This window comes from Simochromis diagramma, unplaced genomic scaffold (genome assembly GCF_900408965.1).
Source record: "Simochromis diagramma unplaced genomic scaffold, fSimDia1.1 OVJJ01000031.1, whole genome shotgun sequence".
Taxonomy (NCBI): domain Eukaryota; kingdom Metazoa; phylum Chordata; class Actinopteri; order Cichliformes; family Cichlidae; genus Simochromis; species Simochromis diagramma.
In genome coordinates this window covers 2,332,161-2,349,402 of record NW_024386983.1, presented here as the reverse complement: position 1 = coordinate 2,349,402, position 17,242 = coordinate 2,332,161, and the positions used below count along the sequence as shown (strand labels likewise).

Sequence of the window (17,242 nt, the reverse complement as noted above, 5' to 3'; positions counted from 1 at the left end):
GCGGGTGAACAATAAGTACCCAACTTCCTCTTACACCATCACACACTCAACACGCAGCAAACCTAAAATTACAACACCTTCACCACAGGATGACTAAGTAGCAGCTTTAAGCTCCCAGCCAACGCCCTGATACCGTTTAGGAGAACAGATCAAAAATCAATCAATCAAGAAGCAAACGCAGACAGGCTGGAAATGATAAATTACTTTTATTGAGAAAACTTGTGATTATGAAAACTAATGACCTGTCTGACTCCATCATAACTGCTGCGTGTGGTTGTTTGTGTGTGAGTGTATTTATGCGTTTCCATCACTGAGATGTGGCCATGATGCTGGATACACCTGCAAAAGGAAAACAAAGTGAGAGCGGGGAAAAGAGAAGGAAATGAGGTATGAATATGAAATCTCTGACTTCACTTCCAGTCACAGTGAAAACAAATAAAACACAAAAGACCTGCAAGGACCCGGGTTTGCCGGGCCTACGAGGGGGTGGTGGCGTGCATTGTCTTACAGTAATGAGTCTTACTTGGATTTTATGCTGATACAAATGAGATCCCTCTCTAAAAAAAACATTTTTTTAATTACAACCCCGGTGATTTCGCTTTTGTAAAACAACACAAGTAGTTAGAACAATGCGGCGTTCGAGTGGTTTGACTCTCGGTGGGTTTTTTTGATTAGCTGTGACTTTTCAGCACTAATATGCGCAGCGGCAACACTCACTCTCAAAGTCGATCTTCTCCACGATGTTCTTGGGCTTGACGCTCTCCTCCTGGTTGAAGATGAAGATCTGTCCATCCTCGTTCTCCGTCCAGCCGTACTTGTTCATCCACACCTTCACCTGCGTGTCTGCACACACAGAAAACAGAGGTTCACACAGATTTACCACCAACATGGAGTCCAATCGTCCGCTTTACTTTAAAGACGGCTGATTTATATTGAGCTGTGCCCATTAGAAGCTTCTGTAGCTGCTGATTTAACAGATGCGCGTTGTTACGTGTCACACAGTCAAAACAACTTATAGTCTTTAAATATCAAAGGTTGATTGCACTGAGCCGTCTGCCAGGTTTTTACACGTGTGTGTCAAAGGTCTTACCCAGCGGGTCTCCGAGCATCTCGGCCAGTAAGCGGCGATCGATGGTCTGGTAGGTGATGCCCACAACATGGCAGATAACTAAACAGAAAACATTCGAGTTTTTATCATGTTCAAACAGTTTCATGTGGTTTATTCTCAGAATTTGCATCACTGCACTGTGTGGGCGTGTCTGTGTCTGTGGTTGTTCAATTAAACCAGCTGTTTGTGTTCAGTGTAGTGGCGTGCTGCCCAACGTGCTGAGTCAGAGGACGATACTCACACTTGCGCACAGAGTCCTCAAAACCAGTAATGCCATCGATGAGCTCTCTGTTCTCCTCTAGACTCGTCTGTCCAGGACGGGACAGAGAGGAGAGGAAACAAACATCAGCACGAGAAAACCAGAAAAATCGCAACACAGAAATCAGGAATGTCCTGAAAGGCAATTAGGATTAAAATGATAATAAAAATTGTTTCAAATGTGCTTCAAAAGCATTTCGACAAATAGAAGCAGAATACTTCATTCAAAGAGCAAGTTGGGCCCAAAACAAACTACTTAAGAAAGATTAGGACACAATTCATTCATTCAGTTCACACTAAAACGAAGGGAACAGCAGCAGGCGAGGTTTGAGGGAAAGATGAGCACCGATGACTCCGGCAGGTCGGAGTTCCGTTTTGGTGATTAATGTCAATTTTAAGTAGAAGCAGGAGGACGGGACAATTTTTGATGCGTGTCCACATTTTTCATTCCATTTTTTTATAAAATGCTAACATTGAGAGCTTGTTTCTATGGTCAACCAATCAACGCACGCTAGCGTCTGGACCAACCACTTTGACTTGCCCTTTGAACTCTGCTGCTCCTGCTGGGAAAGGAGAAGCTAAAAAAAAAAAGAAAAGCAGAAAACAGCCTAAAAGCTGAATTCTATGAGCTCCTTTGTTGCTTGAGAAAAAAGGCCATACTAATAGTTTCTGGAAACCATGTGTCCTCAGCACAGCCCTTCAGCTGATGGCCCTGTTGAGGTTTTATTGTGTTTCTCTTACATGGATGCAGAGATTATGTGCATGTGGTTTAGTGTGAGTTTCGTACCCAGAAGCTCTGGAAGTGGCACGTCTCCAGCAGGTTCCCCAGATAGAGGATCTGTCTGATGGGCCGCTCCTCCTGCTGCGACACAGTAGTCAAGGAAATGCCCCCCTGACCCCAACACAGAGCCAAGCTCCGCCACCAGCACCACCCTGATCTGTTTATACACAGCCCTGCACAAAGATTCTCTAACACCACCAATACAGCCTTAATCAGAGAATTTCTGATATAAGCAAGAACTGCCACTCGATAGACTTCCTGTTCCAAAGGGAGCGCTCTCGAGGTACTCCACCATGAACAGGGCCCCATGGAGCTGAATACTGTGTGTGTGTGTGTGTGTGTGTGTGTGTGTGTGTGTGTGTGTGTGTGTGTGTGTGTGTGTGTGTGTGTGTGTGTGTGTGTGTGTGTGTGTGTGTGTGTGTGTGTGTGTGTTTGGGGGAGGGGGGGGGGGTTGCATCCTAAAATAAATAATAACTCATAGTGCTTTTAATCTTTTTGGCACAGATATTTTTTTTCTTCCAGTAATTTATAACAACAAACATTTAACACCTACAGAAAATTCTGATTTCACATCGTTAATGACCTGCATGAACGTGGAATTCAGACAACATATCAATACTATTTCAACTTTGTCTAGAATGGGAGGAAATAATTATTTTAGCTGGTTAGCTCAATTCACTGAGGATTACATTGGGTATAACAGGAGGTGGACCTCCATCAGGCACAATGGAGACATTTCTACTGCAGCAGTGTAAAAGGATTAATATTCATACTCAGCAAAAAAAAAAAAAAAAAAAAAAAGATGTCTGTCCAAAGTGGGACAGAAGTATGAACTTCTAATCAACTTCTTAAAGTTTCCATAACTCCAATCTGCACACACACACACATTCAGAGAACCTGTCACATATAAATCTCCCAGAATGCAACGCTCAGAGAAAAAGCACCAAAAGGATACGTGTGTCTGGTCGATCATGCACTTGCAGAGTGTGAAGTCGGTGTGTGGCAGGTTGGTCAGCGCCTTCAGCAGAATCTGTGAGGTCACTTGAGTCTGGAAGTATGCTGGATTAAACTGGTACCTGCACAGATGTCAAGATTAGAGTCATCACCACTCAAACATCAAGGTATCCAACAGGTAAATCAAATAAAGACCATTCTGGTATATTCCTAAGAGCTGCCTCTGTCCCCAAATTATTTAGAGTCGGTAATATTTTTAGCAGTGTGTAAAAGTCGCTTTCTTTCCTACCGAAGGCAAGTCTGCTGCTTCCTGGAGCCGACATCCAGCAGTAGAGGCAGGCTGGCAGAGACTGAGCTGCCTTTGTTTTATGATCAGAATCAGGCCATAGTCAGGGCTTGACTCCCCTATTGGATAAAACTTCCTCCACCTATTTTTTTTTTTTCCTATCATTACATTTTTCCCTTTATTTATATTTTTAAAAAATCCAGTGTCTTAAAGTCGAATAGCTGCTGTTTGGGTAACTTATGCAACTTACAGCTTGAGCACAGCAAGGTTTGCTTCCAGGTCGTAGGCATTTTCTCTCGCTTGCGTCTCCACGTAGCGCTCCAGCGTTGCAAGGTTTTCTGGGTTGTACCTGTGAGGGGAGATGAGATTATTATCCATAAATAAAAGCAAATGTTTCAGTGCTTTTTTTTTTCATTTATGTGCTTATAAGCTTAAAATATGTTTGTCGAGAGTTGCACTACATCTTCAGGATAACCCTGATTCTACATTGGGTTCCCATGCTGTGGAAGAGGTCATGCCATCCCAGTGGCCCTGATATTGTCTATTATGAATACTCTGGAGATATTCATCCTAGACCAGCCCCGGCACGTGATCAGCCCACGGATGGATCCCTCTGCAGTTTATCTACCAGCCCAGACGAGGACGCCAGTCTCTACCTGCTCAAACAGGTCTACAAAGCTAGCGAGCATTGTGAGAGTTTTTGTGTATTGTTTTTTTTAACCTTTTCAGTGCCTTCAAAACCATCAAACCAACCGTACTTGATATCAAACTAACTGGGCTCAGCTGCATGCTTCCCTGGATAGTTGAAACCACAGAGTGTGTGTCTGCAGCACTGTATGCCAGACAGCGTGGCTAGCGAAATTCAGACACTACTGGACAAATATTCGCAGGTCCTCCGTTCAAATTGGAAAGCAACAGGAGCACATTTAGCAAAAGATAATCCAGCACAGAACACCGTGAGAAATCCTTCCCACCTGTGGCCAACAAACTTTACGACGACTCCTTATGACATCTGGGCTTTCTTAAATCGCCATATCTTATTTGCACCTTACTTTTTCCCTTGTTTTTTTTAAATATAGTGTTTACAATTTCCTGTCTTTCATGTTTATATCTTAACTGGGCCTCTATAACAGGGGTCCCCAATCCCAGTCCATGAGGGCCGGTGTCCCTGCAGGTTTTAGCTGTGTCCTTGATCCATCACAGCTGATTTAAATGGATAAATGACCTCCTCAACATGTCTTGAAGTTCTCCAGAGGCCTGGTAATGAACTAATCATGTGATTCAGGTGTGTTGACCCAGGGTGAGATCTAAAACCTGCAGGGACACCGGCCCCTGTGGACTGGGATTGGGGACCCCTGCTCTATAACAAAGCAATTGTCTTGGGTTAGTAAGGTATTATGATTACAAATTAGTGATCATTTCAAATCATAGACGGTGGAAAGGTCCACCAGTTGAGCCTCAGGTGACAACAGCTGCGTAAATGGTTAATTTTCTGTGTGAAAGCAGAAAATGAACCCTGGGCTGATGAAAACAATCCTATTCATGCAGTAAATCACTTCCTTTGTGTGAAATATCTTTGATCACCGCTTTTAACCTGAATGAACCGTTAATGTCCATCTAATGAAAATGAGTAAACAACAATATACCGCAGAAGCCAGGGTTTCTCACCAATACAAATTGTCTACAGTTCAATGGAGCAAACCCGGCTAATGCTAGCAGCTGTATAAATCCAACACGAACATTAAACATATTTTATCCAATATTTGTTAACTCTGACTTATTATTTCTTTAATATAATGTTGGTGTAATTAACCAACAATAAAACTCGTTTAATGAGGCATCAAGCTGCCCTGTATGGGCTAGCCACCACTGGCTCACTGCACCAAACGTTAGCTTGCGATATTAGCAACCAGGCTAAGCTGTTAGCTCGGTCTGCTGTTGTTCTTTGTACCTGTCGATTCCTCTGAGAAGCTTCCCCACGTTCGCCCTCATCTGCTCGAAAGACGACGCCATTTGGTCCAAACTTTTACTTGGTTTTTTTTAAGCTAAAAACCCGAATTAACGCCGCACGTGGGCCGCAAAGTGAAACGGCACCGGGGCGGAGGGAGAAAAAGGTCGGACCGGAAGTGTTGATGGACCGGTACGCTAACCGTAATGCCGGAGCAAAGCCCTGTGGAAAGTCGTTCCGTGAACTTTGTCCGTCATAATTTTCATAAACGTTTCATAAACATATGTTTAGTCCGATCGTTGTTTTAGCAAAAGTAAAACTAGTATCTGCACTCAGCAGGCGCCTCATCCAGGCGTTTTAAACATTATCTAAATCAATCAATCAATCAATAAATAACACATTAAAAAATAATTACATCAATAAAAAACTTCATTGATCGCCAAACAACAGAAAAAGACCTTTCCTGTTTGAAACTGAAACTACTACATGAACTGCGTGGTTCTTCTACTTTTGACTTTAATTTTCCGCATGTACTTTTACATAACAAGTACAGTTAGGAAAACTTACTGCTCTCTACAGGGGCCGCTGCAGCAGATCTGCTGCCTTTTTAGGGTCCTTCCTCTTTTCCTCTTGCCTGGCAGCTCCATCTTCAACATCTTTTGTCCAGTATATCCATTGTTCCTTCCCTACACAAGTCTAAATCTTCTCAGCCTTGCCTCTCTCAGAATCAGAAAACTTTATTAATCCCTAAAGAAATTATGTGGTTACATAATTTCCTTTTCAGATGTCCCTCTGATTTAATTATCTTTCTGTCTATCTTCAGCGCGACCTCCTGTTTCTTTTTCATTTCCACTGTCTCCAAACTATACATACTTTGGTGTCTGAGGAGGATGTGCAGAAGTGCTTCAGACAGGGGAACGCACTGGTCCTGACGGGATTGTCGGTCGTGTCCTCAAGTTATTCGTGGCTCAGCTGGCTGGAGTGTTCACAAATATCTACCGCTCCCTCTCTCTGTCTGTGATCCCAGCCTGCTTCAAAATGGCCACCATCTTCCCTGTACCCATGCTTTGAGAGGCTGGTCAGGAACGTCATCTGCTCTGCACTACCCAAATCAATGGACCAATTTGCATACCACCACAACAGGTCCACTGATGACGCCGTAGCCCTGACACTAAGTACTGCCCTCTTGCACCTGGAGAGAAGAGACACATTTGTGAGAATGCTGTTTGTAGATTACAGCTCAGCATTCAATACCATTCTTTCCTCAATGGAAACTGCAGGATCTAGGACTGAGCAGCTCTCTCTGCAGCTGGATCCTTAACTTCCTGTCTGACAGACACCAAGTAGTCAGACGTGGCAGCATTACCTCATCACCTGCCATAATGAACACTGGTGCTCCACTGGGGTGTGTACTGAGCCCTCTCCTGTACTCACTCTACACCTACAACTGCACGGCCACTAGCAACTCCAACATCATTGCAAAGTAATTGAAAAGTGAGCCCCAGCATCCTCAAAACCTTCTACTGTTGTACCATTGAGAGCATCCTCACTAGATGCATCACTTCTTGATATGGCAACAGCACTACCTACAACCTCAAAGCTCTCCACAGAGTGGTGCGCTGTCCTGAAAGGATAATTGGAGGTGAGCTTCCCTCCCTCTAGGACATCTACAAGAAGCAGTGCCTGACCAAAGCAGGGAGGATCATCAAGGACCCCAGTCACTCCAGCCATAAACTGTTCAAACTACTTCCATCAGGCAGGAGGTTCTGCAGTATCCGGTCATGAACTGGCAGACTGAGAGACAGCTTTTTCCATCAGGCCACCAGACTGCTGAACACTGACCACTAACACTTCATAGACACTTCACTTTCACTTATCGAAACTTTGACACTTATAAACTCCATATTGCAAAATATTCATCTGCTGACTTCTGCATATGTTATACATATGTATATACACGTGTATATATATGTATGTATATATATTTGGTATGAATATTTAGTAATGTGCACACATTCTCATATTTGTACATATATTTATGCTTATGTTTCTCATATTTATTATTCGTAGATTTTGTTTTTTATATTTCCTGGATTGTGCACACCACTGTTGCTTGTGAAGCTGCACACAAGAATTTCACTCACATGTGCTGAACCAGTGTACCAGCACATGTGATGTGACAATAAAATTGATTTGATCCACCCACCCACTCCACCCTGTCTGCACTCTCTTTACTGTCTGTTGCCCAGGTATTTAGACCGTCCCTGCTCATTGCATCTTCACCTTCCCACCTGCCTCCCTCACATTCAAACACATGTAATCTGTCTTTCTTCTACTGATTTCCATTCCTCTTTATGTCCAGAGCATACTTCCACATCTTCAGACTGTCTTTCACTTGTTCCCTACTCTCACTACAGACTTTAGCCAGAATTACACCACTTTAAAATTCAGCACGTGTTGCTTGCTAGAACACCTTTAGTGATTTTTAACATCTTTGAACTAATTTCACCTAAACAGTCTGATGTTACCATCAGAACTATTCATGCTCTGTGTCAGCTGAATACACGACTTTATCTGAGTGTTTTGGACCTGAATAAAATACCTTAATTCAAGGCAGGGGACCAGGAGTGTTATGGCTAATGAAACAAAGCTTTTAGGTCAATTGAGGCTCTTTTGGATAAAAATCATGCAGGTTTCTTTAAATAAATTTTCTCTTAATCCATCAAAAATAATGGCAAAGTCTCTCAGTAGTGACTAAACCTCTTTAGTCGTAGATATGAAAACCTAAGATTTAAAATTATTTAGAATTTCCGACATAATGATCGAACAAATTGAGAACAGCAGAGCATTATTTGAGAAGAGGCTGCATTAAGCATCTATATGCAGTCTTTTCGTTTGCTTTGTATTTTAGATAAACTGTTTACATGACAGACATACTAACAGCTATTATTGCTTATATGTCAGAACTGAGTATATTTTATATAACATATATTGATTAACCGTAACGGCTGATGTGTAGTTTGTAAAGTCAAAATCAGGACTAGTGCGCATGCTCAAACCCAGGTGCCGTTAGCTTGACTCGCTACAGTTTGACGCCACCTGAGCATCAATTAGCAGGTTGGAGGAGACTTTTAGTAAGTCAATTTCTACCTAATAACTTTATAATTTATAATTATTAGTTTACATTGAGACCACTGTATCAATTAAAAAACACCATTTCTGTTTTTCGGGTAGTATTTAAAAGGTTTGTTTGGGTTTATCAACTCGCGGCTCTTCATGGATTTGTGGGGTGAGGAGGTCTCAACCACAGTCGCCATTTTCGTGATAATGACTTCTTCCTCACACCAGGCGCGTGTTTATCACAGCCTGCAGAATATTTATAGCGTGTTTAGTTCTCAGACAGATGGATTTACGGGAGACTTTTATGAAGTTTGTTGACTCAAAGTATGCGCTAACTTTACTTTGTCGCATGTTAGCGGTAGGATGTTGTCAGACTTTGACTGGTATCTGCTGCTGTCATGTAGAGGGTGTTCTGCAAGGAAAACTCGAGCCAGAACAAAAAGAGAAAGATTTGCGTTAATATTTGCGGTTTGTCACCGAGTGGTTAATTTTTTTCTTAATAGTGGAGCATGTAACATATAGAGTGTAGTTCGCCCTCCGCGCCACCAGAGACCGCTAGTAAAGTTTTTTTTTCTTAACGAGAAAAGTAAAAACATTAATTTACTTTACCAGAAATTTATTCCGTTTAATGAAGTTAAAATAACACTCATATTTAGCGTGATAAGCGTGAGTGTTGGCATGAATGTAAACTAAATTTATTATGTTTATTTCTTGTTTTTTGCTTTTCTGCTTCCTATTGGACTAAAGCGTACCACGTGTCTAAGAAGACAGAAGAAGGTATATTTGCTAAAGCTAGCAGATTCAAATAACATACATCGACATTACACTGGTTATACGTTATCTAATGATCTCATGGTTGCTGTTTTATACGATGGCCTGAAATGGCGAGCGGTTTAGTTTCCGAACCGTGAGTCAGGGAGAGGGTGCGGGGAGTGACTCCGTCTGCTCCGACGTATTCCCGGTATCGCTTCTCGGCCTTTTGGCTAAGATCAAGTGTAGTATCTGTTCTTATCAGTTTAATATCTGATACGTCCCCTACCCGGGGACCATATATTAAATTGATTTTTGGAACAGGGAGATGGAATAGGGGCTTGCTCCGTCCACTCCACGCATCGACCTGGTATTGCAGTATTTCCAGGAACGGTGCACCCCCCTAAACATGTGGAAAAACAACGAAATTTTTACTAGCTGGATTCATTACAACCACTCACAATTTTTTATAGCAAAACACTGGCGACGAGAATGGATATACTTCCTATCCTGCTACACCAGCTTGTATATTCGCCATGCATGAATTAGTTAGAAAAGAAATGACAACGTCAATGTTTAGTTTGTTTTAGAGTGGTAATGAATATATTAAACAGGAAACTCTTTATCAATCTATAGAGAATGGCGGTAAAAGTATTCCACATATCCCTTTAAAGTTGGATGTGCTTTATTACAGCAACTTGTACACCTTATTGTCTCAAAGATATATTCATAAATGTCAAGTGTTTCTCCGATTTTGACTTCCTATTCCTCTGAATTTTTTTTAATTACTCACCTTTGGCTGAAGATAAGTTCGTGGGATTGCCTGTTCGTTAGATCCCTTTGAAACCTATTGAAAATACTATTTGCTTGCCTTACTTTATTTACTTATGAAGATATTGTATTTTTTGACATGAATACATGTAAAGAAAGAATATCTGTTGCTAGTAGTGAATTTGATATCTTTGATTAAAGTTAAATTATGGTATACAAGACGGGCTACAACAAAGGATTTTCATAAGTGGGCCGAGAATGGACTCTTTAAGTGGGTTGAGATGGAAATTGCAGAAATATGGGGCTGGGATGCAATTAAGGACAGATGGCAATAGGGCTGGGCCATATTATACCGTTCATGGTAATACCGGTACAATGTTAGGCAACGATAAGAAAATGGAATATCACGATAGAATATGGATGAAACACGCATGCACAGTGCCTTTGTTTTCATACGCACATGGCCGAAAAAGCATGGCGGCAACAGAGAATGAGAAGGGAGAAAGCGGATCATTGAGTGAAACGGATGAACCAGAATTAGTTTGTAAAAATGGTGCCACTTCAGTGATGTGGAACTGGAATTTGCCCGTCAGACACATTTTTTTGTAGAACATGCAAGCAGCCCGTCATTATTGCCGTATTTGTCGCACTAACGTGCTCATAAATCTGGGAGTAATCTGGGTCATAAATTCCGTTCCCTTCATGTCCCAAAGTCAAACGAACAACATCACTGAGAGTTAAAAACTGTCTAAATTCTTTCATCTTTAATAAAACGATCAGCATTGCTGCTTTACCAGGTGTAACTATGAAGTTTAACATCCAGCCATCCATGAAAACAGAATTTATTACACTTAACGAAGTTAGAAGCTAGCAGGAAGTTAGCGGAAGTTAGCTCGCTAGTTTCGCTAGTTACCTAAGCATGATATAGCATGTTCTGACTGAGAGATTTCTGAAAAAATTAAAACGTAAAGCTCTGCTATCACTTCCAACATAAATGAAGACAGGAAACTAAACAGCAGTGACGTTTGTAAGGTTACTGAAGTTGGGCTAGCTGGTTTATAATGATGTGCTACGTGATCGCTAGCGACACAGCTATGTTAGCATAACACACACAGTGAAGCTGGACGAATCAACGCTAACACTTTTCCACTCGATAAAAGTTAAGGTGAAGGTTCCTGATGGTTAGAGACAAATGCAATCGCATGGCAGGATGCTGTAAACGGACCAAACTTCAGTCAGGAGAACAACTGAGATAATCCATCCACAATACGAGGTTAGTAAATAATATACTGCAACAACACAGGAATAGAGCAGCTGTGATAGAATACAGCATTAATGAATCAATGGTACAGAAGTGGAGGGAGCAAGATAAATAAAATTGAATAAAGTTTGATTTATCTGAATGCTTTGTTTCGCTTAATGTGCCTTATAATCCCGTGCACCTTATGGTCCGAAAATTACATATTTAACTTTTTTATTTGGCACATCGCAGTATAATGTAGCAAAGCACCTCTTTTTAACTTCAGTGGATATTATACATGGTTATGCTCAGGATATGTCAGCCCATTTCTACTGGAAATGCCTTTTCGTTAAACTTTCAGCAAGGAATTTGCATTTGCACTGTTACATTTTTATATAGCTTTAATGCACATAAAAAAACAGCTGCTTGTTTGAGTGAAAATAAATGGATGGGGTTTTTTGCGCTAGTAAACTTGTGGAGTTGTATTTTGTCTCGTGTCAATTACATCGTCAGTTATATCGTTATCGCAAATTTTCAAATATATATCGTGATAAATATTTTTGGCCATATCGCCCTGCTCTAGATGGAAAGTTTTATTCCCAGATGCTCAAAAGAAATAAGATGTAAAATGAGATCCTTTAAGTGACTCGTTGACAATGTAAGGGATAACGGACAGAGACCTGTCAATATCAAAATATAATTAAAATCAGGGAAATACCTCAGCAGTGACCATGGTCCACTTGATCCAGTGACTACAGTTCCAAGCAGATTACAGATACTGGGGTTTGTTACTCATCTTAAGACAAAATTCCGATAAGCATGCCAACTTTTGTAGGCCTTCATCTCGCTTCCAATATAATTTGAGGGGTTGTTGATATTATAACGATATTAATTGTGTGGCATATGTCAGGAAGAATGCCGGCGTTACACTTCACACTCGGAAGGTGTAAGTAAACATCCATCTTCTCTTTAATAGATTTTAAAGAAACCAACAGGTCATCTAAAGTAATATTAGTTTCTAAGTCTTATTTTGTTTTTTTCAAATATCTGGTGGAACTTTTATGTCTAAAAAATCAGTCCAAAGGTCCTCTGACTATCAAAATCTACATCCTCCTCTTGAAGGAGTTGAGCACAGTGTGAAGGTGTCTCAAAATCTCAGATCTAACCCCATCACAGCATAAAAGTGAGCGTTCCCACTCCAGGACAATAGGGGGCAGCAGGAGTAGGACAGTCAGCTGTCCAGCAGAAGAAGACAAAAGAACAGGAAGTGGTTGTGCTGTTAGCAGAAAACGTGTGTGTTTTGTGTGTTGTTGTTGATTTTTTTCTTCCTGAGCATCAAATGTGAATCAGAAGGTTTTCAGCTGCAGTTTGATTTAACTTGGAGTTACTTGAACTTCCTGTTTGTTGGTGGATTTAAGGAGGTTAAATTGATTAACTATTGTGATCTTTCAATTAGCTTTTGTTGTGCAGATGCAGCAATGCATGATGGGAAAGACTCCCCGTATATTATTAAAACTAAATAACCTGATGTGGCTCTGTTGGAAGCTCCTTCCTGTGTATATAAATAGTGTGTAGTCCCAGCCTCCTGCCTCCTGTTTGTGTTGATTGTGAGATTGTGAGCACCGTGAGTGTGCAGGGTTTGTGTGTGAAAGAGTCCCCCATGTGTGAGGTGAACAACTCATACTTACCTGGCAGGGGAGATACCATGATCAAGAAGGTGGTTCACCCAGGGCGAGGCTCAGCCATTGCACTCCGGTTGTGCTGACCCCTGCGAATTCCCCAAATGTGGGAATCTCGACTGCATAATTTCTGGTAGTGGGGGACTGCGTTCGCGCTCTCCCCTGATCACATGTTCAAAGAAAACTGAGGAAGCAGATACTGAGGCAGTGTCCTGCTGTTTATTAAGACTAAGAAGTCTCCGTTGTTGTGTTATTTGAGGAAGATGTTAGTGAAAGCCTTGTGCTGCACAGTCTTTTCACTGAAGTCCTTTGTGCACTGTGGAGCACACTGTCACCTCCTGAGTGTTCATCCACTTAACAAACAGCAGCTTCTTTTCTAATCCAGGGCAGCTCGTCCCTCTCAGTCGTGTTAGGAAAGTCATTTTTGTCCATGTGCAGAAAGACGGCCTGTTTTTTCCCTTTTCTTTCCTCTAATGGTTCCACAGCAGCCAGCATGTGTGTTATGCAGATTGTGGAAGAGGGCAGGGCTGGTAGAACAGTTACCCAAAGTGTAGCCACCACCGAGAAAAGAAAATGGTTTAAAGATCTATGACAGACGAGCAGCTCAGACCATAACTTATGTTGACCTCACTCTTTCCTGTGTACACAAAAAACTGTCACGTGTGACCCGGTGCCCAAAAAGCTCGAACAAACCGTTTGTATTCAGACTTTGTGGGCTTGTCCCTCATATACGACTTCATGCCACTGGTAGCCTTACATGCCACCATCCTCTAATCTGTGCAGATGTTTCTACAAGGCTGGAAATGAGCTTTGCAGGCAGTGAAATGTGATGATAGAGTGGATGTTCAGTCTGATTATGACAGAAACTCATCTTATTCCTTCTTTGCTGTTTTTTACACACAAGGAAGCTCTTAGAATATGTGCGTGCAATAAACAGTGTTGTTCCTACTCCGGGACAGTAGGGGGCAGCAGCAGGAGGAGAGTGAACTGTTCAGCAGCACATAACAAAGGAACAGGAAGTGGTTGTGCTGTTAGCAGAAAACGTGTGTGCTTTATGCGTTTTTTTCCTTTTTTCTAAACATCAGACGTGAATCAAACAGTTTTCAGCTGCAGTTTGATTTAACTTGGAGTTACTTGAACTTCCTGTTGGTTTGTTGGTGGATTTAAGGAGGTTAAATTGATTAACTATTGTGATCTTTCAGTTAGCTTTTGTTGTGCAGATGCAGCAATGCATGATGGGAAAGACTCCCTGTATATTATTAAAACTAAATAACCTGATGTGGCTCTGTTGGAAGCTCCTTCCTGTGTATATAAATAGTGTGTAGTCCCAGCCTCCTGCAGGCTGTGTTTGTGTTGATTGTGAGATTGTGAGCACCGTGAGTGTGCAGGGTTTGTGTGTGAAAGAGTCCCCCATGTGTGAGGTGAACAACTCATACTTACCTGGCAGGGGAGATACCATGATCAAGAAGGTGGTTCACCCAGGGCGAGGCTCAGCCATTGCACTCCGGTTGTGCTGACCCCTGCGAATTCCCCAAATGTGGGAATCTCGACTGCATAATTTCTGGTAGTGGGGGACTGCGTTCGCGCTCTCCCCTGATCACATGTTCAAAGGAAATAGAAGAAACAGAAACAGATGGTGTTTATCAAGTCTCTGAAAGCTCTGTTATTAGAGAAAAGGTTACTGAATGAATGAAGACTTTGTAGTAAAGTATTACATTAAACAGGACTTTCTGTTGTTCAGTATAATCTTCCCACAGTATAAAGTTCCCACTAATCTCCACTAGAGGCTGATAGAGTTCTGTTAGGTGGTGTGTGGTTTGTCTCTGGACTGGAGGGAAGTGTTCACACTTTGTGCTTGTCACTACCCGATCCGTGCAACGCATGTGCGAAAGGCCACTACTTCCGCTCAAAGCATTTTACGATAGTTACGGTCAGAGTATCTGTTAAGATGTTAGCAATGATAAGTATCTCTTAAAATGTTTGCAGTAATGAAACATTTCAATATAATGTAGACAAAAACGAAAAAAGAACAATAGTCACAGTTCAGGGGATCAGATCTACCCGATCCCCCTACCTCTGTACCGTGCATGTGCAGATGGTCTCTGCTTCTGTTTCGTTTAATTCCAGTTTACTCCCCAGCAGTGTTGCCAATAGGGCTGCCACGATTAGTCGACTAGTCACGATTACGTCGACTATCAAAATCGTTGAAGACTGGTTTAATAGTCGACGCGTCGTTTGAAGCTTTCTAAGATCCCAAAAGACGCAGGAATAAGTAGCAGGATTTAAGAGTGTAATAATGGACTGAAACAGAAGATGGCAGCACTGCATGTACAAGGAACCAGCTGTCGTTAAACCCCGAAGAAGAAGAAGCTGTGTCCCAGAATTCATAGCGCAGCCCAGCTCGGTTTCCAACAATGGTGGCAGCTAGTTAGTTTTAATGTTACTCTTATTATTCTTTCTGGGTCACAAAATAAACGTTTAACATATTTTCAGGCGAGAATGTAGCTGTGTAAACCTCAAATATCTGCTCAGTTTATCAAGATACCACATGTTTTCAAAAGCGCTCCGACGTTTTCGGAGACGTCTGTTACCCACTAGCTCGATAGCTAGCCGGGGGCAAGGCTCACTAGAGCCGTGAGAACACCGGACTCCCGGCAAATCGTTTTCAAACCCACCGCCGTCTTTCACTACTCAGGTTAAACATGATATATAAGTCACTTAGATAACTTAAAACTGTTATTGTTTGGCTTTTTTTGTAGTATTTTATTTGTTCCTGAGTAAATCGGTTTGGCTGAGATCAAAGTTATAGTTTTTACACAGCTGAATAAACGTCAAGCAGACAGCTGATTATCAGAAGTGTGAGATGCTCGAGAATATACTCCAGTGTCCTGTTATATTTTAGATAGCAAGGAGTTTATTAAACTTCACCGAAACAATCTGCAAATTTAATAAACTATCATCTTGTCTTTATTTTTAGTTAGCACATACCTTAAACACTTAAAGCTGTAAGCTAATGATAGTTATATAAGAGCAGATGCTGCTGGTGCAATAAGCTGTACGTTTTACGTCCAATGGATGCATGATCTGATTAGTCGACTAATCGCAAAAATAATCGTTGGCGGTGGTTTACGACACCAACTGTCTGCCATCTATAATCCAGTTTTGAGATCCCTTCCCAGACACCTTAACGCCCACTCACATCCTGGGCCATCTGACCTCAGGAAATCACATAATAGGGTGGGGCCAGGTTTCACAATGAGCTCACCCGAAACCCTGGCTGATTGTGACCCACACCCGCTTTCACACCTTGGCTCATGTGATTAGGTAGAGGATCATCAGGGGGTCCTTTGTCCGTCTTTGGGGGGAAACTCCCACTGGGTTTAAATCTGGGACTCTCCACCATTTGACCCTAGAACTGAAGAAGCTTCTCGGATGAGAGGTGAAACGTCTTCAAACAACTTAAACAAGTCCAGACGCTTTTCTTTGAAAGCTCCTTAGTACTACGATGACCTGGATGACTGAGAACCTTCACAGACCCTTCTATAAAACCATGATTAACTCTATTAAAAGCCCCCTCTTGATCTAGTGTGATACAGATGGCAAATGTCTATCTTCTAAAAAGCCCAAACATCTATTTGAAGTTGGATGTTCCATGAAATATTCTTTCCTTTAACCCCACTTGTTTGATCTTTATCAACTATATATGGCAGGGCTGCAGCTAATCGGTTTACAATTGTCTCACACAATATCTTGTATTTTACACATAATATTTTTATACAATAGAGAGATCACACGTGTGCATGCTCTTACTCATTTCCTAACTGCTATAAATTTCATTTCAATTTCATGTCATTGATAATCTCTCCCAAATGGCTTCTCAGTAAATCCCAAAATGTCATGTAAATTTCTCGTCTCAGTCTATCTATTCCAGGCACCTTCCTGTTTTTCATTGAATTCAAAGCAATGTATAGTTCTTCTTTAGTAATATCTGTTTCTAATTTTCCTTTTTTCCCCAAGGGTAACCCCCCCCCCTCCCCCCCCCCAAAAAAAAAACAACAACAAAAAACCCAAAGCAAACAAAAAACAAAAACCAAACGTAAAAATGTACTCCCCATTTCAAAAGTGACTTGAAAAAGTTGGGTGCAATGTGATGCAGCCTCCTCCAATAGTTCCTCCTGTTTTAGCCATGACCCCATCATTCCTCGGCAGTTCCTTTATTGATCTTCTTTTACAATGTATTTTGACTTTTCTGAAAAAATAGGCAGAGCATCTTTCATTTGCATATATTCCTGCTTCTGCACTTTAAATGTACAAGCTTTTTTCTAAAAAATGTCCTGCAGTAATCTC

At 41.5% G+C, this 17,242-nt stretch overlaps 1 protein-coding gene and 3 non-coding genes across 5 annotated transcripts; 3 read left to right on the top strand and 1 right to left on the bottom strand.

Annotated features, from left to right (window-relative positions):
- Window positions 1–187: 187 nt before the first annotated feature.
- eif3k (eukaryotic translation initiation factor 3, subunit K) lies at window positions 188–5,513 on the bottom strand. 2 transcript variants are annotated; one of them, XM_040039658.1, is made up of 8 exons: window positions 5,339–5,513; window positions 3,638–3,736; window positions 3,103–3,223; window positions 2,154–2,228; window positions 1,350–1,416; window positions 1,091–1,168; window positions 718–843; window positions 188–339 (listed from the first exon to the last, which is right to left on the bottom strand). In XM_040039658.1, exons 1-8 carry the CDS (start codon window positions 5,398–5,400, stop codon window positions 308–310), a joined length of 660 nt encoding a protein of 219 aa, XP_039895592.1. In that variant the 5' UTR covers window positions 5,401–5,513; the 3' UTR covers window positions 188–307. The 2 variants fall into 2 exon arrangements, with proteins under 2 accessions (XP_039895592.1, XP_039895591.1); XM_040039657.1 differs by having other exon boundaries at window positions 2,154–2,231; window positions 5,339–5,512.
- Window positions 5,514–9,418: 3,905 nt separating this feature from the next.
- LOC120738503 lies at window positions 9,419–9,609 on the top strand. The gene has a single exon (XR_005696996.1). It is a non-coding gene; the product is annotated as a U2 spliceosomal RNA (small nuclear RNA).
- Window positions 9,610–12,896: 3,287 nt separating this feature from the next.
- LOC120738507 lies at window positions 12,897–13,060 on the top strand. The gene has a single exon (XR_005697000.1). It is a non-coding gene; the product is annotated as a U1 spliceosomal RNA (small nuclear RNA).
- Window positions 13,061–14,327: 1,267 nt separating this feature from the next.
- Window positions 14,328–14,491, top strand: LOC120738496. The gene has a single exon (XR_005696989.1). It is a non-coding gene; the product is annotated as a U1 spliceosomal RNA (small nuclear RNA).
- The last annotated feature ends 2,751 nt before the right edge of the window (window positions 14,492–17,242 follow it).